Below are 27,516 nucleotides of genomic sequence, written 5' to 3'. Positions count from 1 at the left end.
AGAAAGGTTGGGCTGGATGATCTTAAGGGTCTTTTCCAACCAAAATGATTCTGAGATTCTATGGTAAGCTCATTTTTAAAATGTATTTTGGGTTGGGTTTTGGGTTTTTTTGGTGTTTATTTTTTGTTTGGTATTTTGGTGTTTATTTTTTGATTTGTATTTATTTGTTTTCTTTTTCCCAGGAAAGTGATTTCTTACCTTCTGATCCCTTTAATTTTGGTTTCCTTAGCAGGAGCCTAGGGATGCTTTCAGGAGAGCAAAGACAGCTGACACAGTTGTATTTTTTTACTCCCTAGACAATTTCCATAGCCCTTGAGCAGCACCTGGCTGTATGTTACATAGGTAGAGAACACAGAGTTAACCAGGTTGGAAAAGACCTTCGGGATCATCAAGTCCAACCTATCACCCAACACCATCTGATCAACTAAACCATGGCACCAAGTGCCACATCCAGGCTCTTTTTAAACACTTCCAGTGACGGTGATTCCACCACCTCCCTGGGCAGCACATCCCAATGGCAAATCTCTCTTTCTGGGAAGAATTTCTTCCTAACATCCAGCCTAAACCTGCCCTGGTGCAGCTTGAGACTGTGTCCTCTTGTTCTGGTGCTGGTTGCCTGGGAGAAGAGACCAACCCCCACCTGGCTACAACCTCCCTTTGGGTAGTTGTAGAGAGCAAGAAGGTCTCCCCTGAGCCTCCTCTTCTCCAGGCTAAGCAAGCCCAGCTCCCTCAGCCTCACCTCATAGGGCTTGTGAGTGTCCACCATCCTCTTGGGCATCTTTATTCTGTAATAAACCCACAGATGAGCAAAGAAGGAAGGTGTCCTTGTGCTGTCCAGTAACTCCTCAGTCTGTATTGCTGACATTTTCATGAAGAAAAGCAAAATCAAGCTTTAAAACCAAAGTGGTAGGTGCTGAGGAGCCCTCTAGTAGAAGTATGCGTGTGCTGCATGTTGTGGAAGGACTTTTATAGCCACTGGTTGCCTGGGAGAAGAGACCAACCCCCACCTGGCTACAACCTCCCTTTGGGTAGTTGTAGAGAGCAAGAAGGTCTCCCCTGAGCCTCCTCTTCTCCAGGATAAACACCCTCAGCTCCCTCAGCTGCTCCTCATAGGGTTTGTGAAGTAGGTAGAAGCTATAGTCAGAGGAACTTGGGTTGTTTAGCCTGCTAAACAAAAAGTCTAAGCAAAGACTGGGTAAAAATCGTGTAGAAACTGCTGCAGGGAGAAAACAGAACATCTCAGGTTCCACCAAAGCTACAAGGGAAAATTGGTGCCCGTTAGTCTGCCAATTACCCTTATCGTTAATGAGTCCTGCCTTTAATAGTCTGCATTTGCAGCGATCAGCAGGACAACACTAAAAACTTCAGCAGTTTCCATGATTTCTAGCATAACCTGCGACATTTCACCCTTTGCTAGCTATTCTTTTGTCTCATAAAACACCCCTGAAAGCCTCTCTGCTATCCTCTCTCCCCATCTTCAGTGGGAGGTCAGGCAGAGGCAGTGTGTGCAGTGTAACACGTGGCTCCCATTAGCACATTTACCTCATCGGTTCTGCTTTTATATCCCCGAGTCAGAAATTTCTCCTTAATTTCCAGATCTCTGGCTGAAGCGAGGCCAGAAGCACGCTTGCCTAGGAGAGCCATTTGGGCTTGAAGATCCATGGTACTTAGCTTAATAAGAGCTCTACTTTTCAAAGACATCCACTTTAATTTTCTCTTTATGCTTCCCTCATTTTCCAGTACCCTTCAGCATTATTTATTCCTCTAGAGAAGGAAGGGTTCGTGCTCCTCTTTCCTATGGGAATGTGCCTTTTCCATCTGAGCTGCAGGATGAGGGGAAAGGGCCTCAAGTTGCACCAGGGGAGGTTTAGGTTGGATATTAGGAAACATTTCTGATTGGAAGAGTGGTCAGGCATTGGAACAGGCTGCCCAGGGAGTGGTGGAGGGGTTGAAAAAATGTGAAGATGAGGCCCTTGGGGATGTGGTTTAACAGCCATGGTGGTGTTGGGGTGATGGTTGGACTTAATGATCTTAGAGGTTTTTTCCAACCCTAATGATTCTATATATACTCTGTAAGCCAGGCAGCAGGATGACATAAAAAAGGAAGGATGCAACTTAAAAAATTGACTGTTCCAGAAATCTGTCCTGTATTATTTCCTCCTGTTCTTTTCCCTCCACCCCCAGTGTTGAGGCTCAGGACCTCTGTTTGGATGTTGAGACTCTTGAATGTGTCCAGAGAAGGGCAAAGAGGCTGGTGAGAGGCCTTGAGCACAAGCCCAATGAGGAGAGGCTGAGAGAGCTGGTGTTGCTTACCCTGGAGAAGAGGAGGCTCAGAGGAGACCTTCTTGCTCTCTACAACTATCTGAAGGGAGGTTGTAGCCAGGAGGGGGTTGGTCTCTTCTCCCAGGCAATCAGCACCAGAACACGAGGACACAGTCTCAAGCTGTGCCAGGGGAAGTTTAGGCTGGAGGTGAGGAGAAAGCTCTTCACAGAGAGAGTTGTTAGCCCTTGGAATGTGCTGTCCAGGGAGGTGGTGGAGTCACCATCCTTGGTGGTGTTCAAGAGGGGATTGGATGTGGCACTTGGCGCCATGGTTTAGTAGTCATGAGGTGTTGGGTGAGAGGTTGGACTCAATGATCTTTGAGGTCTTTTCCAATCTTATTGATTCTATGATTCTATGTTTCTCAGCACTGCTTTTCAGTGTCTTCCCTCACCACCTTAGTGAAAGATGTTTTCTCAGCTAAGGTTTGGGTCAGTGGGGTTAAGTTCTCCCTTCATGCAGGCTGACATAGAGCAGGATGCCTTTCCATCATACCTGCTGCCTGAGGAGCCTCCTGGGCTGGGTGCTTTAGAAGTGAAGCCTGTGTCCCACATTGTATTGCGTTTTACCGAAGGTTTCCTCTACCCTACCAAACTCCTGTCTCCTTATGAAAGAGACTGCAAGTTGAAGGAGAGAATAATACATTTGCTGTAACTGTACTGAGTCTAGGAATAGTTTTGCTGTAGAGATTAAATCTTCACATCATCTTGAAGAAAACCAACTCTTTGTCAGTCCCCCGGGGATCCGATGCCTGGCCACTGCAGCAGGAGCGGCTCAGAGCTTAGCAGCTCAAAGTGGTGTCTTTTTTCCTTTCTTTTCCTGCAGTGGGAGAGCAGTACACTCCTTTTGTCCCAGAATTCAGATGCTTTAGGAGATTCTGAAGGAAAAAAAAATAAAAAAAGCCCTGTTTTTCTTTCTGAGGCACTTGTTGGGTGAATGTGGCTTAAGGATGAGTGAAGATCACAACTGCTCAGAGCTCTGATCTACATTGAACATCTAATCTTGATACAGCCCATTACCATCTCATGAGCTAGCAAAATTCACTCAGGGGTGAATTTACTCCAAAGATCAAGCTCTTTTTTTGTGGGGGATTAGTGCTGTTTATCGCTGTGGATAGGCTGGAGCAGGCATCAGGAGAGACTTCTTGGCGGCAGTTCAGCACTTCTGCTTTGCTGCCTGCCCAGAATGATAAAGGATTTTGTCTGTCACTTGGGAACAGTTCTGACTCTACATTTTAGCCTGTCCTTCAAGGAATAAACTTATGGGGTCATGCCCTTCCTCTTTCTTCTTCATTGTGGCTCCCTGTGTAACTTCTGGCCCTTCTGGGCCAGTTTCAAGCAGTTTTGGCAAAGGACTGGAGGCTTTCAAAGCGTGAAGATGCTACAAGCGTGTGCTAGTAAGAGGTCACAGTAGAAGGCTGTGCTGCAAGGCAGCCCTGAATAGTTGCGTGTGGGCAGCAGCTGGCTTCAGAGGCAATGTCCCCTTTCTCCTGCTGCATGCCCAGAGGCACTTAATCATTCATATGCAACATTGGACTGCTTGAACATGGTGTGGCAGCTCACTTGTCCTATAAGAACCAAACGATCTTTCCACATGGGTTACGAAGGGAAAGTGGAAGAAGTTGCCATAGCACCTCCTCTTAGCCAGGCTGAACACCCCCAGCTCCCTCAGCCTGTCCTTGTAGCAGAGCTGCTGCAATGCCCTGATCATATTCATGGTCCTCCTCTGGACTCTCTCCATCAGGTCCATGTCCTTCCTATATTTAGGGCTCCAGACCTGCACGCAGTACTCCAGGTGAGGTCTCACCAGAGCAGAGCAAAGTGGCAGAATCACCTCTCTGGATCTGCCATTGGCCTTCTGGGCTGCAAGAGTGCTTTGTTTTCCTAAAACTAAATCACAAACTGACCACTTTAAAGAAACTACTAGGTGAAGGCCATTTCTACACCCTTGCAAATAAAACATTCAAAGAGAATTAGACACTCAAAGGCAGAACACATAGAGATGTCAAGAGCTCATAAAGAATGAAATTATTAATTATGCTTTCTGGCTACTCCAGAAGCTGCTGCCTGGAGCTCAAGGGTTATCAGTCACTAAAGGGTGGAGTTCATGAGAATGGGGCTGGGCTCTTCATTGGTGGCTAGTGATAGGACAAGGGGCAAACTAGAACACAGGAGGTTTCACTTGAACCTAAGGAGAAAATAATTTACTTTGAGAGTGCTGGATCAGGCTGTCCAGGAAGGCTGTGGAGCTTCCTTCTGTGGAGAACCCTGCTCAGACATGTTCCTGTGCAAACTGATCTAGGCAAACCTGCATTAGCAGAGGGATTGGACTAGGTCATCTCCAGAGGTCTCTTGCAACCCCCTCCATTCAGTGGTTCAATGATTCTATAGCAAAACCAGGCAGAAATGTGCCCTTCTTTAGTGAAGCCCTAAAAAGAGGCTAGTAAAAGTGAATGAATAAATGTATTGGCTGGTTCTGTTGTAACTGTTTTCAGTCCTGCCTCTCCTGAGGCATCTTTTGAGCCACTTAGAAGTGACTTTTTTTCCTCTTCTGTTTGGATGTGTATTGTCATGCTTGCCAAACATTGCTTGAACGTTGCTTGAAAGTGCTGTACACCAAAGTGACATCCCAGCTGTGTGGATGAGTCCTTCTGACAGCCCAGACTGGAGGATGAAATGTTCAACCAGCACAGGAACAGACATGGAGATCCTCCCTGTCACATTGCACCTGGGAATGTTCATCTTTGAGAGTCTCCCTGCGGGTGTGTTTGCTAGGCTGGGTGGCATGGGAAGGGAGGATGATGGTCTCGTGGTAGGGCCTTGCCCAAGACATTAAGAGATCACCTTTTATTGATTCTTTGGTTTAAATAGGACAGATTTCTCTGTCCTTACTGAGATGAGGTTTATGCTGGTAGAGGAAGTGGGAAGTTCCTGTGCAGAAATAAGGGCTATACTTAGGAGAGAGAAGTGCATGTTGGATGTGTGTGTGTGTAGCTGAGAAGTGCATGTTGGGGGGTGTGTGTGTGTGTAGCTGTCACAACTAGGGTCTTGGAATAAAGCAGCTGATGGCATTATAGGCTTGGCAGTCAAAGCTGCTGAATAGGAAGTTATGTCTGGACATTTCTCCAGTGATTGTGCAGTCACCAGAGAGACTTCATCTCACCAGGACCTTTGAATTGTGTTATCACCTAGAAAAGTCAGACCAGATGATCCTTGAGGTCCCTTTCAACCTGGCATCCTACAATTCCATGATTCTTTTTGCTGTGTCACAGCACAGCCTGCTACATCAAGATAGCTGAGGGCATGGGGACACAGATAGGTCTGTCTTGACTCTACCTATGTCTTTGCTGTATTTTGGGACAGGTGGGGGTGTTCTGCTCAAGGTGATTTGAACAGAATACAGAATTAACCAGGTTGGAAAAGACCTTTGAGATCATCAAGTCCAACCTATCACCCAACACCATCTAATCAACTAAACCACAGCTCTAAGTACCTCATCCAGGCTCCTTTTAACCACTTCCAGTGACGGTGACTCCACCACCTCCCTGGGCAGCACATCCCAATGGCCAATCTCTCTTTCTGGGAAGAATTTCTTCCTGACATCCAGCCTAAACCTCCCCTGGTGCAGTTTGAGACTGTGTCCTCTTGTTCTGGTGCTGGTTGCCTGGGAGAAGAGAACAACCTCCACCTGGCTACAACCTCCCTTCAGGGACTTGTAGAGAGCAGTAAGGTCTCCCCTGAGCTTCCTCTTCTCCAGGCTAAGCAACCCCAGCTCCCTCAGCCTCACCTCATAGAGCTTGTGAGTGTCCACCATCCTCTTGGGCATCTTTATTCTGTAATAAACCCACAGATGAGCAAAGAAGGAATGTGTCCTTGTGCTGTCCAGTAAATCCTCAGTCTGTATTGCTGACATTTTCATGAAGAAAAGCAAAATCAAGCTTTAAAACCAAAGTGGTAGGTGCTGAGGAGCCCTCTAGTAGAAGTATGAGTGTGCTGCCTGCTGTGGAAAGACTTTTATAGCTTTGGTTGATAGCCTTTCTGGCCAAGAGCTGACATTGACAGGCAGTAAAATTTCCTTGCTGATTTTGGGGGCAACATTTCATTGGAAAGGTTAAGAAGAAGGAATCAAAATCCTAAACTGTATTTCTGTTAGAATGTGTCTGCTACAGTGGTAAAACCCTCAGCTGGTCAGCTCAGGAAGGTATTTTGTCTTTTTGGTGTAACAAGAAGCACGAGCTAGAGTGCCCCAAGGAAACTGATGCAGCTGCATGTGCACTGTGCTGGAGCAGAAGGATCTGATTTTGATAAGGAAATGGGGGTTTGGAAGAAAAAGGTCTCTTTGTGAGAAAAATACTGTTTTGATTTTGTTAGAGTCTGTGTCTGCAACTAAATTGATGTCTCTTCATAAACCAGCTGAAACTTGGCCCTGTGTCTGAAATGAAATCAGTCTCTCTTCATAAACAAGCTGAACCTTGTCCCTCCAGCTGTTTGGGGTCAGGGAGTTCACTGAGTGATCTTCTGGCCTTCTGCAGGCCAGGAAGTTTCACCTTTCTTGACTTATTCCTCTGGCTATTGCTGAGCCTGGAAATGGAAAAAGGCAGCCTGGATATCTAATCCATCCCTGTGTCACAGCCAGCTGCTCCTTGCAGCTGATTTGTTATCATTGTCCTCAGATAAAATCTGCTCAAGCCCAGCACGGTCAGAGGAACTCCATCAACTCTCAGAAGCTCCCTACTAGGAAAGGCTGTTTAGAGGTTCCCTGTCAAAAGGAGTAGTAATAATACTCTCTATTTAGTGCCTGGAACTGTGATTTACATTGATAAGAGATTTTCTTACTGCCTCACAATCCCTAGTTGTTGAAGAGAAAAAAAAGAGTGTTTAAATCTGTGTCTTAGAGACTCATAGAGTTGTTTTGGTTGGCAAAGACCTCTGCAATCATCACATTTTGTAGCTAAGGCAAAACATTTTCTCCAGGGCAGTGCAGATGTATGGTAGGTGTGGGAGCTGGAATATGGTCATCATGAAGCTCTATGCATAAACTTATCGTCTCTTCAAAAGTGGCAGTGGTGACAGCAGTCTGTTCTCTTAGAATCAGGGCTCTGGCATGAAAACAAAGGGAATTATATCCTGGTGCCTTTATTTAAACAAACAAACAGCAACACAAAATAACAAAACAAAACAAAAAAGAACCAAAAAAACCCCATAAACCAAGCAAAAAATCCCAAACCAACAAGGGACCTGGGGCTCTTTAGTCTGGAAAGGAGAAGACTGAGAGGGGATCTAATAAATGTTTCTAAATATCTGAGGGCTGGGGGTCAGGAGGGAGGGGACAGGCTCTGCTCAGTTGGTCCCGAGGATAGGACAAGGAACAATGGATGTAAGCTGCAGTGCAGGAGGCTCCACCTCAACACAAGGGGGAACTTCTTTGCTGTAAGGGTCATAGAGCACTGCAAGAGGCTGCCCAGAGCAGGTTGTGGAGTCTCCTCTGGAGACTTTCAAGGCCTGTCTGGATGTGTTCCTGTGTGACCTGAGCTAGATTGTATGGTCCTGCTCTGGCACGGGTTTGGACTCAATGATCTCTTTGAATCATAGAATCAGTAAGGTTGGAAAAAACCTCAAAGATTATCAAGTCCAACCTGTCACCCAAGACCTCATGCCCATTGGACCATGGCACCAAGTGCCACATCCAATCCCCTCTTGAACACCTCCAGGCATGGGGACTCCACCACCTCCCTGGGCAGCACATTCCAAAGTCTAACAACTCTCTCAGTGAAGAACTTTCTCCTCACCTCCAGCTTGAGACTGGGTCCCTTCCAACTCCTGACATCCTCTGAGCCTGTGAAAACCACCCAACCAAAAAATCCACCAAAGCCCCAATAACAAAACCAAATCACCCATTGTTTTGTTGTTGTTTCTGACAAAAAGAAGAGTCTCTGCTGGTTAAAGATATTACAGCTCCAGGTGTCCTCTCTAATAAATAACATGAGCATGAACTTGGCTTCCCACAATCAGCACCAAATCACCAATATAGCTCTTTTTTTTTGTGTGCAGCTTGTGTTGAACTTTGCCTATTTCCTTCAGCTATGCAGATATAAAGAAATAATTGTGCTTGATAAAGGTCTGGGGATGCTGTACTTTAAAAGATAAGAAAGCTTTGAGGGGAAATTGTTTTTAAATCCATACCATTTGTATGCTGTTCACTGCTCGTACTGAGCAAAAATTCATTCAGCTGGCAGTTAACCAACCCTATTTTATTTTTACTCTGTGCTCAAGCTATCCTTCTCCTGGGGACATCTAACCTTATATGTAATTACCTCTCTGAGAGTAAGAAGGAGGCCTAAATAACCTTCCTAACAACTAAATGAATGCATGGATCCCTGGGACAGGTTATCAGTTGGGTTGTGGTGGCAGAGCTATCAGGAGCAGCGCACCCAGACCGTGGTAGATTTCAAGACCTTGAGTCTTTTTTTGTTGCAGCATTGGGCCAAAGAACTGGAATTTGAAATGTTTTCAGAAAAGCAAATCCAAAGGCCCTGGGTTTTCAGGTTAATTCTCTTGTTTCTTTGCTAGCTTGGAAATGACAGTGATGAATTCTGATGCCCGTGGTTGCTTTTTCCTTTTCTCTCAAGGTCTGTCCAAGTCACTCGGTCTCATTGAAGGCTATGGTGGACGTGGTAAAGGTGGGCTTCCAGCCACGCTGTCCCCTGATGAGGAGGAGAAAGCAAAAGGACCACATGAGAAATATGGCTACAACTCCTACCTCAGTGAGAAAATTTCACTGGATCGTTCCATACCAGATTATCGCCCAACCAAGTAAGTACCACTTGCTCCATGATGGAGGGCAGATCTTTGGGTGTCATCTAAGAGCCAGGAGAAGTTTAGGCTGGAGGTGAGGAGAAAGTTCTTCCCAGAAAAAGTAATTGGCCATTGGAATGTGCTGCCCAGGGAGGTGGTGGAGTTCCTGTCCTTGGAGGAGTTTAAAGAAGGCTTGGATGGTCCATATTGTTCTCATGCTGGACTAGGGTCTGGCCCAATGTACTTTGAAGCCAGAGGGCTTTTGCCATAAACCTGACAGGATGCTGACCCCCTGGACATGCAATCACAGCAAGTATAGGGCCTGGAGGAAAATCAGACTTCACTGTCCCTGGAGGTGTTCAAAAAAGGCTTGGATGTTGCACTTGGAGCCATGGTTTATTTGTCACGAGGTGTCAAGTATTAGGTAATAGGTTGGACTTGATGATCTCTGAGGTTTTTTCCAACCTGGTTGATTCTATGATTCTAGGAGTGGTAGTTGCTTTCATGTTCTTGTGATGTTACTGTTCATTCTTCCCTCCTTATCATTCACAGGGCCATGCTCAGTGATGAGCAGCCCATGTAGTTTGGCTGAAGCTGAGATAGTTCATAAAGAATTTATCAGGGGAAAAAAGTCAGTTTCTTTCCACTCCTCTCCTTCCCTTTTTATTTTCCTAAAGCAACACATTATTTTGGGTGGTAATAATGTGATCAGAAGCTCAAACCTGCTTTTGTCAGCAAAGGGCTGTTGGTGTCTGTTGCCCTGTAAATGTGTGCAAAGCCTCCCCCTTCCTCCTCCCCTGTCAGCTCCTTCATGTCCTTGCGAGACCTCTGGGGCAGCCTGGCTGCCCTCCCAGTCCTCCCAGCACAGTCCTCCACCTGGGGTGCTGCTGTGGGATCTCCTGTTGATCTTTAAGCAGCCCAGAGAGGTTGCTGTGAGCAAGGGAAGTGCTTTCACCCTTTGGAGGAAGACATGAAGAATGGCTTAAAATGCCAGTCAGAAAGAGTAACATCTGCTGAGCAGTGACACCTCTGTGCAAACACCTTTGAAAGAGAGCCCAGTGGATCAGGTTGCAATATCCTTTCTCTACTATTTTTTTCCACAATGACCTTTTGAGAGGATGGCAATGATGATATTTACCTGCTAAGCACCATGGAAGAATAGCCTTTAAATGAGCTGCCAAATCATTTTATTAAGAGTGTGAGAAAAGACAGGCTGTGAGTTTATCTTTATGAAAGTTCATTTTAGATACAGCTAGCAGAATCTTCCTCAAAATAGCAAAGTGTCAATTTGTCCAGGCCTGGAGTGAAAGTCCTGATAAAAAAAAAAACAAAAAACAAAAAAACCAAAAAAAGAATGAGCTGAGAAGAGATTGAGATTCTGAAAGATACATGTCCAATGCCTGTGTCATTAGGACAGTGACAAAGCCATCTGCAAGCCACTGGAAATCATGCAGCAGGGGGATGCAGCTACATGTCTCCAGCGTACTGGCAAATTGTTGAGGATGTGAGAGCGTGGAGAGCTTTTGTTCCCTCATTTCTCTACATCCTGCATGCATTTCAAGCAGCCACTCAGTGTTTCCAAGGCTGTCAACCACTGACAACAGAAATACTTGGATGAGTTTTCAGAGGGATTGAGGCCCAACCTCCAATTCTGCTGGTAGGGTAGGTCCGGCCGAAATGAATTGCAGGCACACATGGTGCCTTTGGCTGTGCGAGATGCAAATCCCACTACAATGACAAATCCTCCAAATGAGACCTTCTCTAGCAGCTACCTGAGTCTGAGCTTCTTATTTTCATTTCTCATCCAGAACTCTGACTTCTAGCAGAGCCAGCATTACTGTGTGAGAATTAATTTGAGAAGTAATGTGGTGGGGGGGAAGAAAAGGATTAATTCTGACATTTTTAGGTTTCCATTGTGTTCTTCTTCAGTGCCACTATCCATCATTTCATGGAAGGGTGGTAGAGAGGACAGGGCAGACACAGGAGTTTATTAAAAATGCATCATTTTGGAGCTGGGCTAAGACTTTGGAGAGAATTTGTGGGCACTGACTGCAGCTGCATAACTAAGCGTCCTTGATCTGGGCGAGAACTTCAGGAGCACGTTTTAGTTATTGCTTTGGGAGTTGTTTTTAGGGATCAGTTGTCTTGGTATTGTGAGAGAACAGTTGGTTTGGTTATGAAATAGGCTGGAGTTTGGAGGATTGGAAGCTTTTGCTGCTCCTGCCTTGGAGATCCAGCCGCTATTTTGTGCTTGCAGTTTTATGGCTGATTTTATGAAGGGTTTAATACAAACCATTTAAGTCAAGTACCCTGGTCTCTGATTAAAATAGATCCAAGTCAAAAGAAATTAGCCTAAATGGCTTGGAAATTGCAGCATTATTGGGGAAAAACTGTTGAAACCCCTCCAGCTGATAAGCATTACAAAGCATGTATTAGTTATAAATATAATAGTGAAAGCCTGTTTGGTTCAGCTAAAGGCTGTTCAGTGTCTGGAATGCTGATGGACTCAGACTGCTCCTAGCAGTGGATGTTGCTTATAGGTTTATCCTTATTTATGCTCTCTTTATGGAAAGAAAAAGATTGTTGTGATCAAGTGTCACCCTCCTGAGTGCTCAGCCATGCTGGATCAGTCTGCCTCCTCTCCATGTTTTCACAGAATCACAGAATCACCAAGGTTGGAAGAGACCTCAAAGATCATCAAGTCCAACCTGTCACCACAGACCTCATGACTAAATTGTGACCATGCCCAAAGTGAAGTGGAATAAGGAGATGCTCCAGCCCATGAACCATAGAATCAGTAAGGTTGGAAAAGACCTCAGAGATCATCAAGTCCAACCTGTCACCCAACACCTTATGACTACTAAACCATGGCACCAAGTGCCCTGTCCAATCCCCTCTTGAATACCTACCTAAAGGGAGGTTGTAGCCAGGTGGCGGTTGGTCTCTTCTCCCAGGCAGCCAGCACCAGAACAAGAGGACACAGTCTCAAGCTGCACCAGGGGAAGTTTAGGCTGGAGATGAGGAGAAAGTTCTTCACAGAAAGAGTTGTTAGCCATTGGAATGGGCTGCCCAGGGAGGTCCTCATGGCTCTCCATTGAACTCTCTCCAGCAGTTCCCTGTCCCTCTTGAACTGAGAGCCCAGGACTGGACACAATTCTCCAGATGTGGTCTGAGTAGGGCTGTTTATTTCAGTTTATTTGAGATTTATTCAGTTTATTTGAGAGATTTTTTTTGCTTTGCTTAAAAGCCAGGGCTGTTTTCTTAGGCTCAAGTTAGAAAGTCTGCCTTGCTGTTCACCACCTGAGCAGCACTGGCCTTTATGCTGCACTGATTCCCAAAAAAGTGCTGCTGATGTTATGGATGCATGGAATAATGTGTGTGGTACTGGTGGAGTGGGTCCAGAAGAGGGCCACAAAAATGACCAGGGGGTTGGAGCACCTCTGCTCTGAGGGTAGGCTGAGGAGCTGGGGGTGTTCAGCCTGGAGAAGAGGAGGCTCTGGGGAGACCTAATAGCAGCCTGCCAGTACCTGAAGGGGTCTACTAGAAGGATGGAGAGAGACTGTTTGCAGAGGCCTCCAGTGATAGGATGAGGAGCAATGGCTTCAAACTTGAGAAGAGTAGATTGAGATTGGATATTAGGAACAAGTTCTTCACCATGAGGGTGGTGGAACACTGTAACAGGCTGCCCAGGGAGGTGGTTGAGGTCCCATCCCTGGAGATATTCAAGGTGAGACTTAACGAGGCCCTGGGCAACCTGATCTAGTTGGGGATGTCCCTGCTGACTGCAAAGAGGTCAGACTGGATGACCTTTGGAGGCCCCTTCCAGCCTGGACCATTCTATGATAGTGCTGCTAGCATAAGGGAGCTGTGCCTGGGAGCCCTTCATCTTGAGCTTATTTCGTGAGATGTTTCTGATCCTGGCTTTCAGTTGTGTAGGAAAGGTTGAGCTGTGTGTGTGTTGCAGTGTGCTTTTAGAGTGGATTAAATAATGATATTACAGTGTGGATGACCAAGACAGCTACTCCTTTGACTAACATAAGGGAGAACTTTTCTTTTGGTGCAAGGGACCCTATTTCAAGTCTTGCTGCAGAGCAGTGTCACAGCGAGATAGATACAGGCAACACATTTCTATCTTGTTTGATTAGGTTTTTGAACTTCTAAGATGAGATTCCTGAGTGTTCTGGAAAACAATTACTGCTTCTAGATTAGAGGTGCCCAAGGTGCTGCCTGCAGACTGCAGGACCCAAATCCTCCTCCCAAAAATGTGAGATTTTCTTTGGTTTTCTGCAAAAGCTGTGAGGGACAAGGCTGAGCTGTGAGTTTTTCATTGATCAATTCACAGTGTTTTCTGCTTGCCTCTGAAGGATGGGGGAAGCTAAGAAGATGTGTTGCTTTCTTTATTGAAAGTGAAGCTTATTTACATGGGCTCCTAGGGACTTTGCTTTGCCGCTAGACTTTATGCACCTCTGCTTCATTCTGTGCTTTAATGGGAACCCCTCCTAGGTGTAGCAGGAAAATAAACATGGCTATGGTAGATCAATCTGCTTGTCCATTCTTATCCAGTGCCTAATCTCCAATGGAGGAATTACCAGATGCTTCAGGTTGAAGAAATCAAATTAAGGAAACCCACAGAATAATCTGCCTAGCCTGTCTGGTACATTCTGGCTTCCCTATTCTCTCTTTTTAATCCTATCTAATGTAAATGTGGAGTCCTCATTATCTCTTTAAGAGTCTGTTCCTTTCTGGAATCCTGCAAAGCTCTGATTCAGTGGTATTTTATGGCATTATGGGATTAAGAAGTAGATTTAAGAGAAATAATACCCACAATTGTTAAGACTATTGAATCATTGGGTGAAGATGACATATTCCTGCTGCTGCAAAGCTCTCAGCAGCTGTTCTCGTGCAGGTGAGCTTCAAGATATCAAAGTGAAGAGTGAGGGTGAAATAGTGTAAGTGATAAGCTCCTTTCACAGCTTGATGTTTCAGATATATTGAGGGCTTCCTAGCCAGGAGATCCTATCCCTTCCTCCTACCTGCTTCATGGGTCCTGCATATGGATCAGGCAAAGCATGGAAAGACTTTGGTGGTGTGCATCTGGGACTTGATCTGCTTTTGTGTTCATGCAGCATGAACATGGTGAAAGTTTTGCATTTGCTAGCTGGACCACATGGCCTCAGGGCAGTGTCCTGGGTAGAGCTGTACCATCACCTGGAGGCCATGGGTAGAGTTTGGACAGTTACATATCACTGAGATGATTTTAATTTTTCCCAGGGGTGTGTTTGGGGGTTGAGTCAGAGTCATTGCACTCAAGTGTCTCAAGTGGCTGAATCACCATTTATTCCTGTAGCTGCCTTCCTTGGGAGTCTGGGAGCAATTGGGCCTTTTAGCACCATCTGGCTTGAGCTGAGTTTTATTAGCAGAGACTTCTGTGTAGCAGCAAGTTGAAAGCTTTTCTTTGGGATATAGTGGAAAAGAGGAGTTTAGAGAAGACTTGGCGTTGTGGAAATGAGAGGTTTAGAGAAGACTGGGGTTGTAGAAAAGAAGGTTTTAGAGAAGGCTTTGGGTTGCTCTTCAATAACTCAGTTAACTGAAGAGCAACTAAATCCATTCTTGGTTTTATTTTTATTCACAGTGGTCTGTGTGTGCCCCACATAGGCTCTCAGCATGTACATACTGGGTGCTAGAACACGTTCTAGGTAGAGAGAGCGAGCTGTAGTTAGAGGTACTGCTCCTTTTGGGATGTCTCCCCACCCCTGGAGAGACTCTTGCCCTCTGCTGTGGGGCTACCTTTGGGTCTCAGTCTCCACTCTACTGGGATGTTGCCAGGCCAAAGAATTGGATTTTGGTTTTATAATGGAAACCAAATACATCTTTGGAAAGTTATCAATGTAGGTGTGACCTAGGAATAGAATAGAATAGAATAGACCAGACCTGACCAGATTGGAAGAGACTTTTGAGATCATCGTGTCCAACCTATCACCCAACACCATATCATCAACTAAACCATGGCACCAACATTGAGACTGTCCAGCAGTGTGGGCCTTGGAGACTGTAATTCAGTCTCCTGCTTATGAGACCAGACCTGCCTTCTCTGTTGTGCTGGACTTAAGATATTCTCATCCCATGCTGCATGCTTTTGTATCTGCCCTCAATCTTCCCCTGCAGACTCCCAAGACTGCTGTGAGGCTCAGCTTCTGCACTCTGGTTGGCTCTGATGGGGCTCAGGGAAGTTTCATGTGCTATCATGTTTGTTTTGAAGGAGAGCAAATCTCTTCCAGTATGGAAATAACCAAAAGGCTTTGCAGGTGCCTTTGTCTCCATTTGCTCTTGTAGCAAGATACTGGAATGGGACCTTTCCCAGGATGTATCATGACTTGGGCAGGAGACTGCTCTGTGTCCTGCTTCTCACATCTGACACGACATCTGTCTTGGCCTCTCATTTCTTCCCAGAACAGACCACAACCTCATTCACACTTTGCTTGAAGCAAAAGGCTTTTTGCTTTCCTCCCCTTTTTGCTGGGCATGGCTGAGATCTGCAAATACTATTGCAGCTAGTGAGAGATCTCTTTATTGCTGGTTTTCCTCAAGCTGTTAGTAGCTGGAACGTTCCTGGAGCCTCACAGCTCTGGTATTCCACCAGTTACTGAGTCATGTCCTGCCCTGGGGTGTTTAGCCAGGCTTGATGAAATGAATCTGAGGAGAAGGAGACAAAAACGAAGTGCTTGAATTATGCTGGTGATATTTGCTGGGAAATAGAGTTTCATGACTCTTTATTTGTAGTCATTGCTGTTTATTGCAAAGAGAGGAGGTCAGAAGAGCTCTCTCTCTCTTGCATGCACAATATTAGTATTTTACCTTTTGCAACAAGGTTTTGGGTTTCTCTGGTTTTTTATTGTTCTTTTTTTTTTCAATCCTACATGCAGACAATATCAAGGAAAAGAGGCAAGATGTAGGCCTTTTTCTTCATCGGATAGCTGAAGGGGAAACTAGAAAGGAATCAAGATGATGTAAGAAGGCAAAAAAACAAAGAGTCTACGACTGTTGCAGATATGAAATTCACTTTGGATAGCATGTGGGTGTGTATTAAAAGATACTTTTGTCTCTAGGGAAAAAAATCAGAACTAGTTGTCTATCTGCTCCTCTGCTGGGTAGTTGTAGGTTGTGTGAAAAACACTCTTGCCCTTGGCTTTCTGTAACTTCAGCCCTATAAAAAAGAGAAGGAGAAGTAATAATTTCCAATACTTGGAAAGATGCCACCTGAACATTTTCTAGGAGAGCAAGTAAAGAAATCAAGCAGTGAGTAACAGTGCCAAAGCTCTGGCGTAAAGGAAACGTGCCTCAGAACAAGGCTCACCAAAACGAGATCAGTTCTGTGGTTCAGAGACAGGCTGCTGGGTGTATTCTATCCACACTTCCCGTTCTGCCCAATCACAAGCCCTATGAGGAGAGGCTGAGGGAGATGGGGTTGTTTAGCCTGGAGAAGAGAAGGCTCAGGGGTGACCTCATTGCCCTCTACAGCTACCTGAAAGGTGGTTGTAGCCAGGAAGGGGTTGGTCTCTTCTCCCAGGCAACCAGCACCACAACAAGGGGACACAGTCTCAAGCTGTGCCAGGGGAGGTTTAGACTCGAAGTGAGGAGAAAATTCTTCACTGAGCGAGTCATTTGTCATTGGGATGTGCTGCCCAGGGAGGTGGTGGAGTCACCGTCCCTGGAGGTGTTCAAGAGGAGATTGGACGTGGCACTTGGTGTCAGGGCCTAGTTATGAGGTCTGTGGAGACAGGTTGGACTCAATGATCCTTGGAGTCTCTTCCAACCTTAGTTATACTGTGATGCTGTGATCTGTCTGATCTCTGTACAGCTTCAAGCATGTTGATTTTGCCAGGCTGCACAAGATTCTGGTGCTCTCCAGAGGAGAGTTTGAGGTTGGGCCAAATCTGTCTCCTTTCTGCTCTGAAGATCATGGGGGCAGGAAGATCCTTTCTCAGCTTCAGACCTGAAACACTTTGGATTTTCCTTCTCTGGCCTCATGAAGGCACTTGGGATCTGAAGAGCCACCACTGCTGCCTTGTGTGTGCAGGCCATGCGTGCCTTTGGGCAGCCATGCACCCCATCTGCCTTTCTAGGGAAGGTGCTGCAACCTTTGGTGCCTCTTGGATGATTTGCACAAGAGGAAAAAGCTGCTTTATTGCTTCATTGCTCTTCCAGCAGGGATACAACCCAGCAGGCTCTTGAATAAATACTGGTATCGATCTTTATTCCTCCATGCGTGCATGGGGTGATTGTTACTGGACTGCCAGTAATTCTTTTTCTTGAGCACTGGGTGGGTAAAGCCTCTAAAGACAGCTGCACTGGGTGTTTGCTGGTTATTGTCGTGTGTGTGTGACCTCTCAGGAGGAGGCAGCTCCCCAGCACAGAGCAGCGTTCTGCCTTGCACACGATGCAGGCAGGTAGGGCTGGTGAAAAGCCACCTTAGAACTGACTGTGTCTGACTTCCACCTGGAAAGTTTTAAGGGTTTATATTTTTGTTTCTCTTCTGTATTTAGTTAAGGGACACAGGACAGCTCTCTTTTTCCTTTCTTTTGAAGTAAAGGTCATGGAATTGTGCTTTGTCTGACACCTGTGTGCTGCGTGTGGAGCCAGAAGTGTCTCAAAAGCCTTCGGTGCTTAGAAGTCCAAATGTCTTCTTTAAACTCAGTTGGTAAGAAAGTGCTTTTGGGAAAGTAGCTCCAGAGTTTGTGTAGTGGCTGCTCTGAGATTCTCTTCCTATCATCCTGCTGCATATTGTACTCCTGAAATGCTGTGACTGTGGCTTTAAACACACTGTACCAAACAGACTCATATTTTAAATGCAATAGATTCTGCTAATTGTCAATTTTCCCTTCCAGGCTACTGCCTATTCTTGTAAGTTTGGAACATGATGCTTCAGGGAAGTCTTCTATCTGTGAAGTGTGCTATAAAACATTTCCTAATGTAAACATAAGTATTAAATGCCTGCTTTGGCAGAGGATGGGATTAGTATAATTTAACAACTTGCTTTTGTGCTCTTCTGAACTCCAGTGTTGAAAAATACCTGTGTTATCATAAATACTTCTGACTAAACTGTACTTAGGAAAATAAATGAACCAAATTAAGCTTTGGATAAACTTCTTTTAATTATGCCTTCCAAAGGAAATCAAAGCTTGTGCTGTTTGTGCTACCAGTCTGCTTCCATGCATTGCAGAGAGCTTCTAAATAGGTTGCCTGTTCACAGCCAAACCAGGCAGAGCTATGAGTCAAATGGTGATGTCTTGACAGCATTGGTCCTGAAGTCATTTGTTCAGTTTCCCAGCACAAGAAGGGGATGGTTTTAAGCTGTGGGAGAGCAGATTTAGACCAGGTTTTTGGAAGAAGTTCTTCAGCATGAGGGTGGTGAGACTCTGGAATAGGTTGCCCAGGAAGTTGTGGATGTCCCCTCCCTGGAGGTGTTCAAGATGTTGGAGGAGTTCCTGAGCAACCAATTCTAGTTAAGAGGCATCTCTGTCCATGGCAGGGAGGTTGGAGTAGACAATCTCTAAGGTCCCTTCCAACCTAAGCCATTCTATTATCCACAGCAGTCTGGTGTGTTGGCTCCCTTGGCCAGTGGGTTGTTGCCTTCAGCTGCTGGTCTGGACACATGCAGCTCACTGGGAAGGGTGACCTGTGCAGGAGTGAGCTTGTCCTACAGCTGATGGCTTGATCAAAGGACAGTCAACCACAGAGCACGAATCCTTTCAAGTAATCTTAGAGTTCATTACTGATATTTTCACCTTCTTCCCACTGTCCCCACATTGTGGCCACTCAGTAAATCCTAGAGTGAGGAGATCTCAATGATCCTCTTCCTTCACAAGTGTGAAATAGCTCCTGTGCATGGGGAGAAATGGGTAAGTGGCTGTGACATTTGGAATTGCTCTGGCTTTTATGGCCCTTAGATCTGGCTCAGCCTAATAAATTTATTGCAAGAAGCTCTCAAATAAATAAATCCTGTTCTGCACATTCTGTTTTTACAACTGTGTAGATAATTCCTTGGAACCTGCTGAGTAAGCACTTTCTGAGTGCATGATAAATGCCTGTCTCCCCCTAAATATTGAAATCCTAATGCATATTTTCATACCTTAATTCTAAAACATAAAGCAGCACGCCTCTGAAAAGTTGTTGCAGGAAATAGGGAAGGTGCTTTAAAGTCAAGTTTCTTGGGGAATTGTGGGGAGTTTTAATCATCAGGAATAGCTGATGAGAATCTAGTTCTGAATCTATAAAGACTGAGCTGTAGCAGACAGCATTAAGTCTCTTCCAGGGCTTGGGTAATAGAAAATGGTTTGCTTTTCCACGTGCTTGACAGGGTAGACACAATTGATTTAACATTGATAATCCCTTTTGCAAGGAGACATGTGCAACTGAATCAGCAAAATCCAAACTAAAATAAGCAATCAATGAATGGAGCATGATGAGGAAGTGGCAATATGACCAGCAGTCTGAACACTTGCTTTCTCCTAAGCTTGTTCGTAATCTTTACAAAAGCCAAATGAAGATCAATTCACATCCTGGCAAAGAGAACATGAATGAAGCTTGTTTGAAATCAATAGCTTTGTTTTGTGGAATTACTTGTCACCAGTTCAGAAGGCTATACAAGGTTTTTCCTTTCCTGCTGAGATTTAAAGACAAGGAAAAAAAAAGGCAGTCTGGATCTGTAAGCAAGATCTGAGAAGCAGACAGTATGTATGAGAGGATTAAGGAAACTTGAGCAAGCTCAAACCTGCCTGGGTGTGCTCAGACACTACCTGTGTGTAGACAGCAGAAGATTGTAACATGATATATAACAGATTGTATTGCAGGCATGGTGCTTTGCAGCCCACTTGGGAGTAAATCACTCAATCCAGTCAGTGCATCATTGATAGGTAAGAATTTACCTCCCAGGTTTTCTGCTGCATTAATACAAAGTATAAATTGGTTTTCCTGTGGCAAAGCAAGGCTGGGCCAGGAGGGGATGTGTGAGTAGCTGCAGACAATGGACAGAAAAGAAAAGCCAAATTTAAGTTTGGCTGTGCACATGAGAAAGGATTTTCTTTTAGGTCATGTGAGAAGTATTTACTGGTTGAGAGTAGGCTGAACATGAGCCAGCAGTGTGCCCAGGTGGCCAAGAAGGCCAATAGCATCCTGGTCTGCATCAGGAACAGTGTGGCCAGCAGGAGCAGGGAAGTCATTGTGCCCTGTGCTCAGCACTACTTAGACCACACCTTGAGTCCTGTGTCCAGTTCTGGGCTCCTCAATTTGAGAAGGACATTGAGAGACTTGAAGGTGTCCAGACAAGGGCAAGGAGGCTGGGGAGGGGTCTGGAGCACAGCCCTGTGAGGAGAGGCTGAGGGAGCTGGGGTTGCTTAGCCTGGAGAAGAGGAGGCTCAGGGGAGACCTTCTTGCTCTCTCCAACTCCCTGAAGGGAGGTTGTAGCCAGGTGGGGGTTGGTCTTTTCTCCCAAGCAAGCAGCACCAGAACAAGAGGACACAGTCTCAAGTTGCACCAGGGGAGATTTAGGCTGGAGGTCAGGAAGAAGTTCTTCCCAGCAAGAGAGACTGGCCATCAGAATGTGCTGCCCAGGGAGATGGTGGAGTCACCATCCCTGGAGGTGTTTAAGAGGAGGCTGGATGAAGCACTTGGTGCCATGGTTTAGTCGATTAGATGATGTTGGATGATAGGTTGGACTTGATAATCTCAAAGGCCTTTTCCAACCTGGTTTATTCTAGTCTAGTCTAGTGTAAAAGTTCAATGGAATTCATAGGGGGAGGAGGAGAAGGAAGAAGGCTCCTGAATTTTCCTACTGTCTGCTTTTCAGGTGTATAATCAAACCTCTGGTTGTGTGGAGGATAAACATAAGTATTGGGGCGGTGTAGATTATGTAGCTCTGGTTTTAAACTAGAGAGGCTAGTTTTAGATTGGACATCAGGAAGAAGCTGTTTGCAATGAGAATGGTAAAATTCTGGAATAGCTTGCCAAGAGATGTGTTTGAGGCCCTGTCCCTGGAGATGTGGAAGATCAGACTGGATGTGGCCCTGGGCAGCCTGATGTAGTTGGAGCTGTCCGTGGTGACTGCAGGGAGGGTGGACAAGATGACCTTTGAGTCCTTTCCAACTTGATGCAATCTGTGAAGCTGTAAATGTGTCAGTGTGTGTATTTCCATAGAATATTGTGTTCAGTCTGTTCACATCAAGTACATCATGGTCAGTGCTGTCTAAAAATGCATCTACAAAGGCAGCCTGTGCTTAGAACATGAGGCTGCAGAATACATCTATCTCCTTTGGGGGCTGGCAGTTGTGGCAGGGTGAGAAAGGAGCTAGCATCAAGTGTGCCAGGCTTTAGATACTCCTGTTAGTGTCTCTTGCAGCAGCAAACAAATCTCTAGCCTTAAATCATGTTCTCTGGGTTTAAGTAACAGTAAACGACTTTCTAAAGTGTCTGTGCTTGCACAGCAGCTCTGTATCTGTTGTCTTTGGATCTCTTCATATAAAGGCAGGCATTGAATAGGCATAACACAAAGGATCTGATATCCAGCTGCTAGGGTATGTCTGGATTATCACTAAGAATTATAGAAGAGTGAGTTTGTTTTCATGTAGGAGGGATTTGTCTGTTGGGTTTGGTGGGGTTGGTTGGTTTGGTTTTTCTTCTTTTATGGTTTTTTTTTCTTAACCCCTTTCCAATTCAGCTTTTGTCTAACTGGCCTAGTTGGATTGGATCTTTTCTTAACCTGCTTGGTAGATATTTAAATGTTTCTGTTTCACACTAAGCTAAACTGGATGAGCTGTTCCTTGGGCTCTCGGTTGGTTAGCTTTCTCTCCCAGTTTTGCCTCTCTGATATTTTGTTTTGGGAGAGGTTGAGATAGCAGCCTGTAACAACAGAAGAGCCTTACAGGGGCAAATGCAACCGCAGTGATGCTGTGGAGCTGCCTCTGTGGCAGAGAGGGAAGCTGCTAGGATACTGCAGTGAGTGTTTGGCCTTTTGCATTTATCGCACCAGAGAAAGTGTTGCATGAAAAACCAGAGTACAGACACTATGGCCAGGTGTTGCCTTTCAACTCTATCACTGCTTACCTACGTGGTGTTCAAGTTTGTTAACATCTTAGGATAGGATAGGATAAGATAGGATAGAATTAACCAGGTTGGAAGAGACCTTTGAGATCATTGTGTCCAACCTGTCATCCAACACCATCTAATCAACTAAACCATGGCACCAAGTGCCTCATCCAGTCTCTTCCTAAACACCTCCAGTGATAGTGACTCCACCACCTCCCTGGGTCTCGATATTAATGTCTCCAACCACTAAGGTGGCACCAGTGTTTATAGCCAGTTCAATTGCATGCAGTTGACTACTACCTGAAACTGGAACATGAGTAGAAATGCAAACCCAAATTGACCCTATCCTCTTGTTATTTGACCCTTTTGATACTGCTTGTGACTGGTTGGTTTGTCTTTTCCCCCAAGGAAGCAGGGGGAAGTTGCCAAATGATGTGCTGTCATGAATTCGGTGTGCAGCTTGCACTGAGTGGGTGGGTGGCAGCAGAGGTGCCAGCGCTGTGCTGGTGAGGTTGTAGAGCTCTGCTTGTGTGACTTCTACCAGGCAGGAATTTGCCAGACAGAGCTGAGCAACACCCCTCTGCTGAGGCTGATCTCATTCTGACAGAGGTTAAGTAAACTTACCCAGTGATTTCTGTACATAACAGAAAAGGTTTAAAAACCTTTTCATCTTCCCAGTTCATAAAGCCGTCAGCAGAGCGGATCTGTTATTATAGAAGAGAAGAGCTGTCTCTGAAAGTCCATCCTGCCTTTTAAGTTCATCATTTTTATGCTGGCTGTTCCAGCAATGGCAGTGTTCCACCCTCTGTCCCAGGCAGCACAAGTGTTGGCCACTTTTCTTATTCATTGCCCTGAGTATCTACTGGGGATGTCAAAATGCTGAGCTCCCAGGAGATCTATGCTACTAAGATACTCTGCTAGGAAGGCTGCATACCAAGGGTTTCATCTGAAATCTGGCAGGTGAGCCTTACAGCACTGACAGTTTTATACCAACCTACCCAAGCAGAGCTGTGAACTCGGTAAAGCTTGCTGGTGTGACTGCCACCCTGAAGCCACTGGCCTGGGAGGCTGTGGTGGGCAGGTGAAGGCTCACGTGAGTGGATTTCCCATCTGAACCTTCAGTCTAGGTCTGCCTGTGGTTAAGAGAGAAAAAAGGCATTTCCACCTACCCCCAAAATAGCTGCATCAGTTCCTTATACCAGACAGCACAGAATCATAGAATGCTAGGGTTTGGAAGGGACCTCTAGAGGTGATCTAATCCAACCCCCCCTGCCAAACCAGGATCACCTTGGGCAGGCCACACAGGAGTGCATCCAGGTGGAGTTTTGAAGTCTCCAGAGGAGACTCCACAACCTCTCTGGGCAACCTGCTCCAGGGCTCTGTCACAGTCACAGTACAGAAGTTTCTCTTAATGTTGAGGAGAATCCAAAAATAGCTGCATCAGTCTCTTGTTCCAGACAGCAGTATGCCTAATACCTCAGATAGATGGGTGGAATAAATTGTCCTTTGGCAGTGTCAGTGTCTCTTCATTGACCTCAAAGGGAGCTTTGACTGCTGCCTTAGACAATGTCTTTTGGTTAGTCACATCCCGTATTGTCTACATGGTCAGCCTCATGTGTAGTGGACACCTCCAACAGAGGATGTCAAAAGATACCCTGTTAATTTAGGATTTCACATTACTGCCTTTCTTCCTGTGATCTCTGAGCACTTACAAGCTTGTAATTGTTGAGGGCTTGGTTGCCCCCCATGCAGCAGAGTCAGCATTTCTCTTCTTGATGGCATCAGCTGGCATGGTGCCAGTCCTTCCTCACTGGAAACACAGACTCTGCTCAGCAGTTTGGGGAGGGATGAAGTTGAAAGCAGCCCTGGCATCAGAGCCTGACAGCACAGGATCTGCACTGCACAGGAGTTCAGGTTGCTCCTCACTTTGATGAGCAGTGCTGCGGACACCCATTTTCAGCACCCATCCCTTCGGTCCATGCCTATTTGGACATTATTCAGTGTTCAGTTCTGTTCGAAGGGGACTGTTTTAAAACCAACAAAGAAACGCTCCCAGTTTTTCTCCCTGTCAGATGCTCTTTGCGTGGGATGATAGATAGGCCAACAGACTGTGGGCTTTGTTCCTGTGCCCTGCTGATCTCTTGTCACCTTGGGGCTGATTTCTGCATTCCTTCATTTGAGGCAGTGTTCATATTAACTTTGAACAGGATCATGTGGTGCTCAAATCACTGATGGCTTAGTTAAGGGGAGAGCAGCCTCCTTCTCCTGCAGACTTGATAATCTGAGAGTTCCCAGCTCTGATGGGATTCTGATGGGGTTGGTCTCTTCTCCCAGGCAACCAGCACCAGAATGAGAGGACACAGTCTCAAGCTGTGCCAGGGGAAGGTTAGGCTGGAGGTGAGGAGAAAGTTCTTCACTGTGAGAGTCGTTCACCATTGGGATGTGCTGCCCAGGGAGGTGGCGGAGTCCCCATCCCTGGAGGTGTTCAGGAGGGGATTGGATGTGGCACTTGGTGCCATGGTCTAGTAGGCATGAAGTCTTGGGTGACAGGTTGGACTTGATGATCCTTGAGATATTTTCCAACCTTGTTGATTTATGATTCTATGATTCCCATGATGTCCAGGTGTGGCCCAGAGGGAGGCATGTTCCACACATTTTTAAAGGCATAGCCTAAAACTATCACAACCAACTTGCAATGCAAAGGCACCAGTCATTTTTGGGGAGTGCTCTGAAAGTGCAGGTGTGGGAACCAAAGGTTCAGGGCTTCCTAGGCGCCAAGTGATTTAGTGATAGTTCTTCTAGCTGCAAGATGACGTTTGCTCCAGCTTCCCTTTGTAAGAGCTTAGTGAAACAGTGATCTATATGATAGGAATGTGGGGGAGAATTCCCCTTCATGCGCAGAAATTCTGGCCAAAAATGTCTCTTCTGCACCCTTCAATTCAATCTAACATTGTAGGAAAGGCATTTAAAAATGTATGAGCTTATTAAGTTGAACTCTCTCTGCTGCTGGGCCACATTTTTTTAGGCAAATCTACCAAATCCTGTAAGAGCTGTGCCCACATAGTGGAGGACTTTCATGCCACTAACAGTATTTTTAAGGACAGTAAGTAACAAGAATCATTTATTCTACTAATCAAAAAGGATATTTGCCTATTTAAATATTCAAACCCTCATGCCTTAAAGAAGAGTGAAATGTCAGGAAGGGATAAGCTGATAAGCATGTTAGCTGGATTTATTTTGTGTGATGGCCAGCTAGGAAATGATTAATAACTGTACATTGGGAGCCAGATTGGGGAACTACAGGGTGCTCTGAATTAAAAACAAAAGCTCTCTGTGTGTGTAAGATCTTGCCACTCTAATATCTAGGAGAAGAAATCTTTGAAAACCAGCCATCCAGATCTTTTATGATGAAGTGTGGGCTCCATAGTTGGGACACCAAATTCTTTGTCTGCCTTCCACCGGCACATAGGATACAGCTTCCAGTAGGATCCCCATCAGTGGAATGGAATGGAATAGAATAGAATAGACCTTTGTGATCATCAAGTCCAACCTATCACCCAACACCATCTAATCAACTAAACCATGGCACCAAGTGCCTCATCCAGGCTCTTTTTAAACACTTCCAGGGATGGTGACTCCACCACCTCCCTGGGCAGCACATCCCAATGGCCAATCTCTCTTTCCAGGAAGAACGTCTTCCTCACCTCCAGCCTAAACCTCCCCTGGCACAGCTTGAGACTGTGTCCTCTTGTTCTGGTGCTGGTGGCTTGGGAGAAGAAACCAACCCCCACCTGGCTACAACCTCCCTTCAGGCAGATCCAGATCATCAATGAAGATATTAAAGAGCATGGGGCCCATCACTGATCCCTGGGGCACACCCCTGGTGCCTGGCTGCCAGCTGGCTGTGGCACCATTCACCACCACTCTCTGCGCTCGGCCCTCCAGCCAATTCCTAACCCAGTGCAGAGTGCTGCTGTCCAAGCCAGGGGCTGACAGTTTGGCCAGGAGTTTGTTGTGGGGGACGGTGTCAATGGCCTTGCTGAAGTCCAGGTAGACTACATCCAGAGCCTGCCCCACATCCACCAGGTGGGCTATAGGGCTAAGCTCCATAGGATGTGGGAGCAGTATGGAACTGTAAAGACCTGGGACATTCTGCACCCCATGGGTATTCAAGCCTTCTCTGTGGTGGTTCCTGCTGCTGGCATTTCAAAAGGACACAGAGAGGGGATGTCACCTTCATGCAGCATGGGAGGATTGTCTTGAGCAGCCCTAATAGGGCATTTCTGCAAAGATGAGTAATGGCTTAGTGTCACAGCTAATGATGATGTAGCTATTAAATAGGTACACTGGTCATCAATCAGCCTGAGCACCAATCAAGGCTAGCACAGAGGTCTTCTACTCCTGTGACCCTCTGCCACGTGGCAGCAGCAGTGGGTCCAGAACTCACATGTGGCCATCACTGTGTTCATTAATTTAAGAGCACAACACAGTGCTGTGTGCTTCCAGAGATTATCTCATATGATGCTGCCCAGTCTTTACCTGTGCCAGGCATTAGTCAGACTCATTAAATTGTTCCAATGGCTGCAAAAGCAGCCTGCTGTTATTTTGTTGACCTTTTCTCCTGTCTGTGTTTTTCATACTTAGATGCATCCAAAGCAGTGCAGAGCGGGACCATCCTGCTTGTAACATGGACACTATACACAGCATCCTTCATCCTCTGGGTCAGAGGGAAGCTTGGGATGCTGGAGGAAGTGTGTCCTTCACCTTACACCATGGCAAGGCCCCACCCAGATATAGCTGCACTGCCTTTGGATTTCCATTGATCTTTGTTGATCTTCAGTGACTGGTTAGATGTGTGTTTATTAATAAAGTAGAGTGGTTGGAAAAGACCTTCGAGAGCATCGAGTCCAACCTATCCCCCAACACCATCTAATCAACTAAACCATGGCACCAAGCACCCCATCAAGGCTCTTCCTAAACACTTTCAGTGATGGTGACTCCACCACTTCCCTAGGCAGCCTATTCCAATGGCCAATCTCTCTTCCTATGAAGAACTTCTTCCTAACATCCAGCCTAAACCTCCCCTGGTGAAATCTGAGACTGTGTCCTCTATGGAGCTTGGAGGAGGATGGTTGTCCTCTCCTTAGGCTCTCCCTCTGGCTTAGGCACTGTGGTCTTGTTCCCTTTGTGTTGCTTTTTCCCATGCAGCACAGGGCATGTTTCAGCACTTCCTTTAAGGTTATGTTTTTCATGGCATTTCTTGCCTTTCTGTTTGGTGTCACTTGCCTTTATGATGGCATCTCAGACAGTCAGGAACCAGGT

General features: G+C 45.8%; 1 protein-coding gene across 1 annotated transcript in view; it reads left to right on the top strand.

The window, feature by feature from the left end:
- Positions 1 to 27,516, top strand: part of GALNT17 (polypeptide N-acetylgalactosaminyltransferase 17) — a 270,097-nt gene that overhangs the window by 50,896 nt on the left and 191,685 nt on the right. The window contains exon 2 of the mRNA XM_009900481.2: positions 8,949 to 9,132. Within this exon, the coding sequence (XP_009898783.1) occupies positions 8,949 to 9,132 (184 nt within the window). The remainder of the gene's footprint in view (positions 1 to 8,948; positions 9,133 to 27,516) is intronic.

Source organism: Dryobates pubescens, chromosome 13, assembly GCF_014839835.1.
Source record: "Dryobates pubescens isolate bDryPub1 chromosome 13, bDryPub1.pri, whole genome shotgun sequence".
Lineage (NCBI taxonomy): Eukaryota > Metazoa > Chordata > Aves > Piciformes > Picidae > Dryobates > Dryobates pubescens.
Note: the sequence above shows the minus strand (reverse complement) of the source record. Positions and strands in the feature narration are given on the sequence as shown.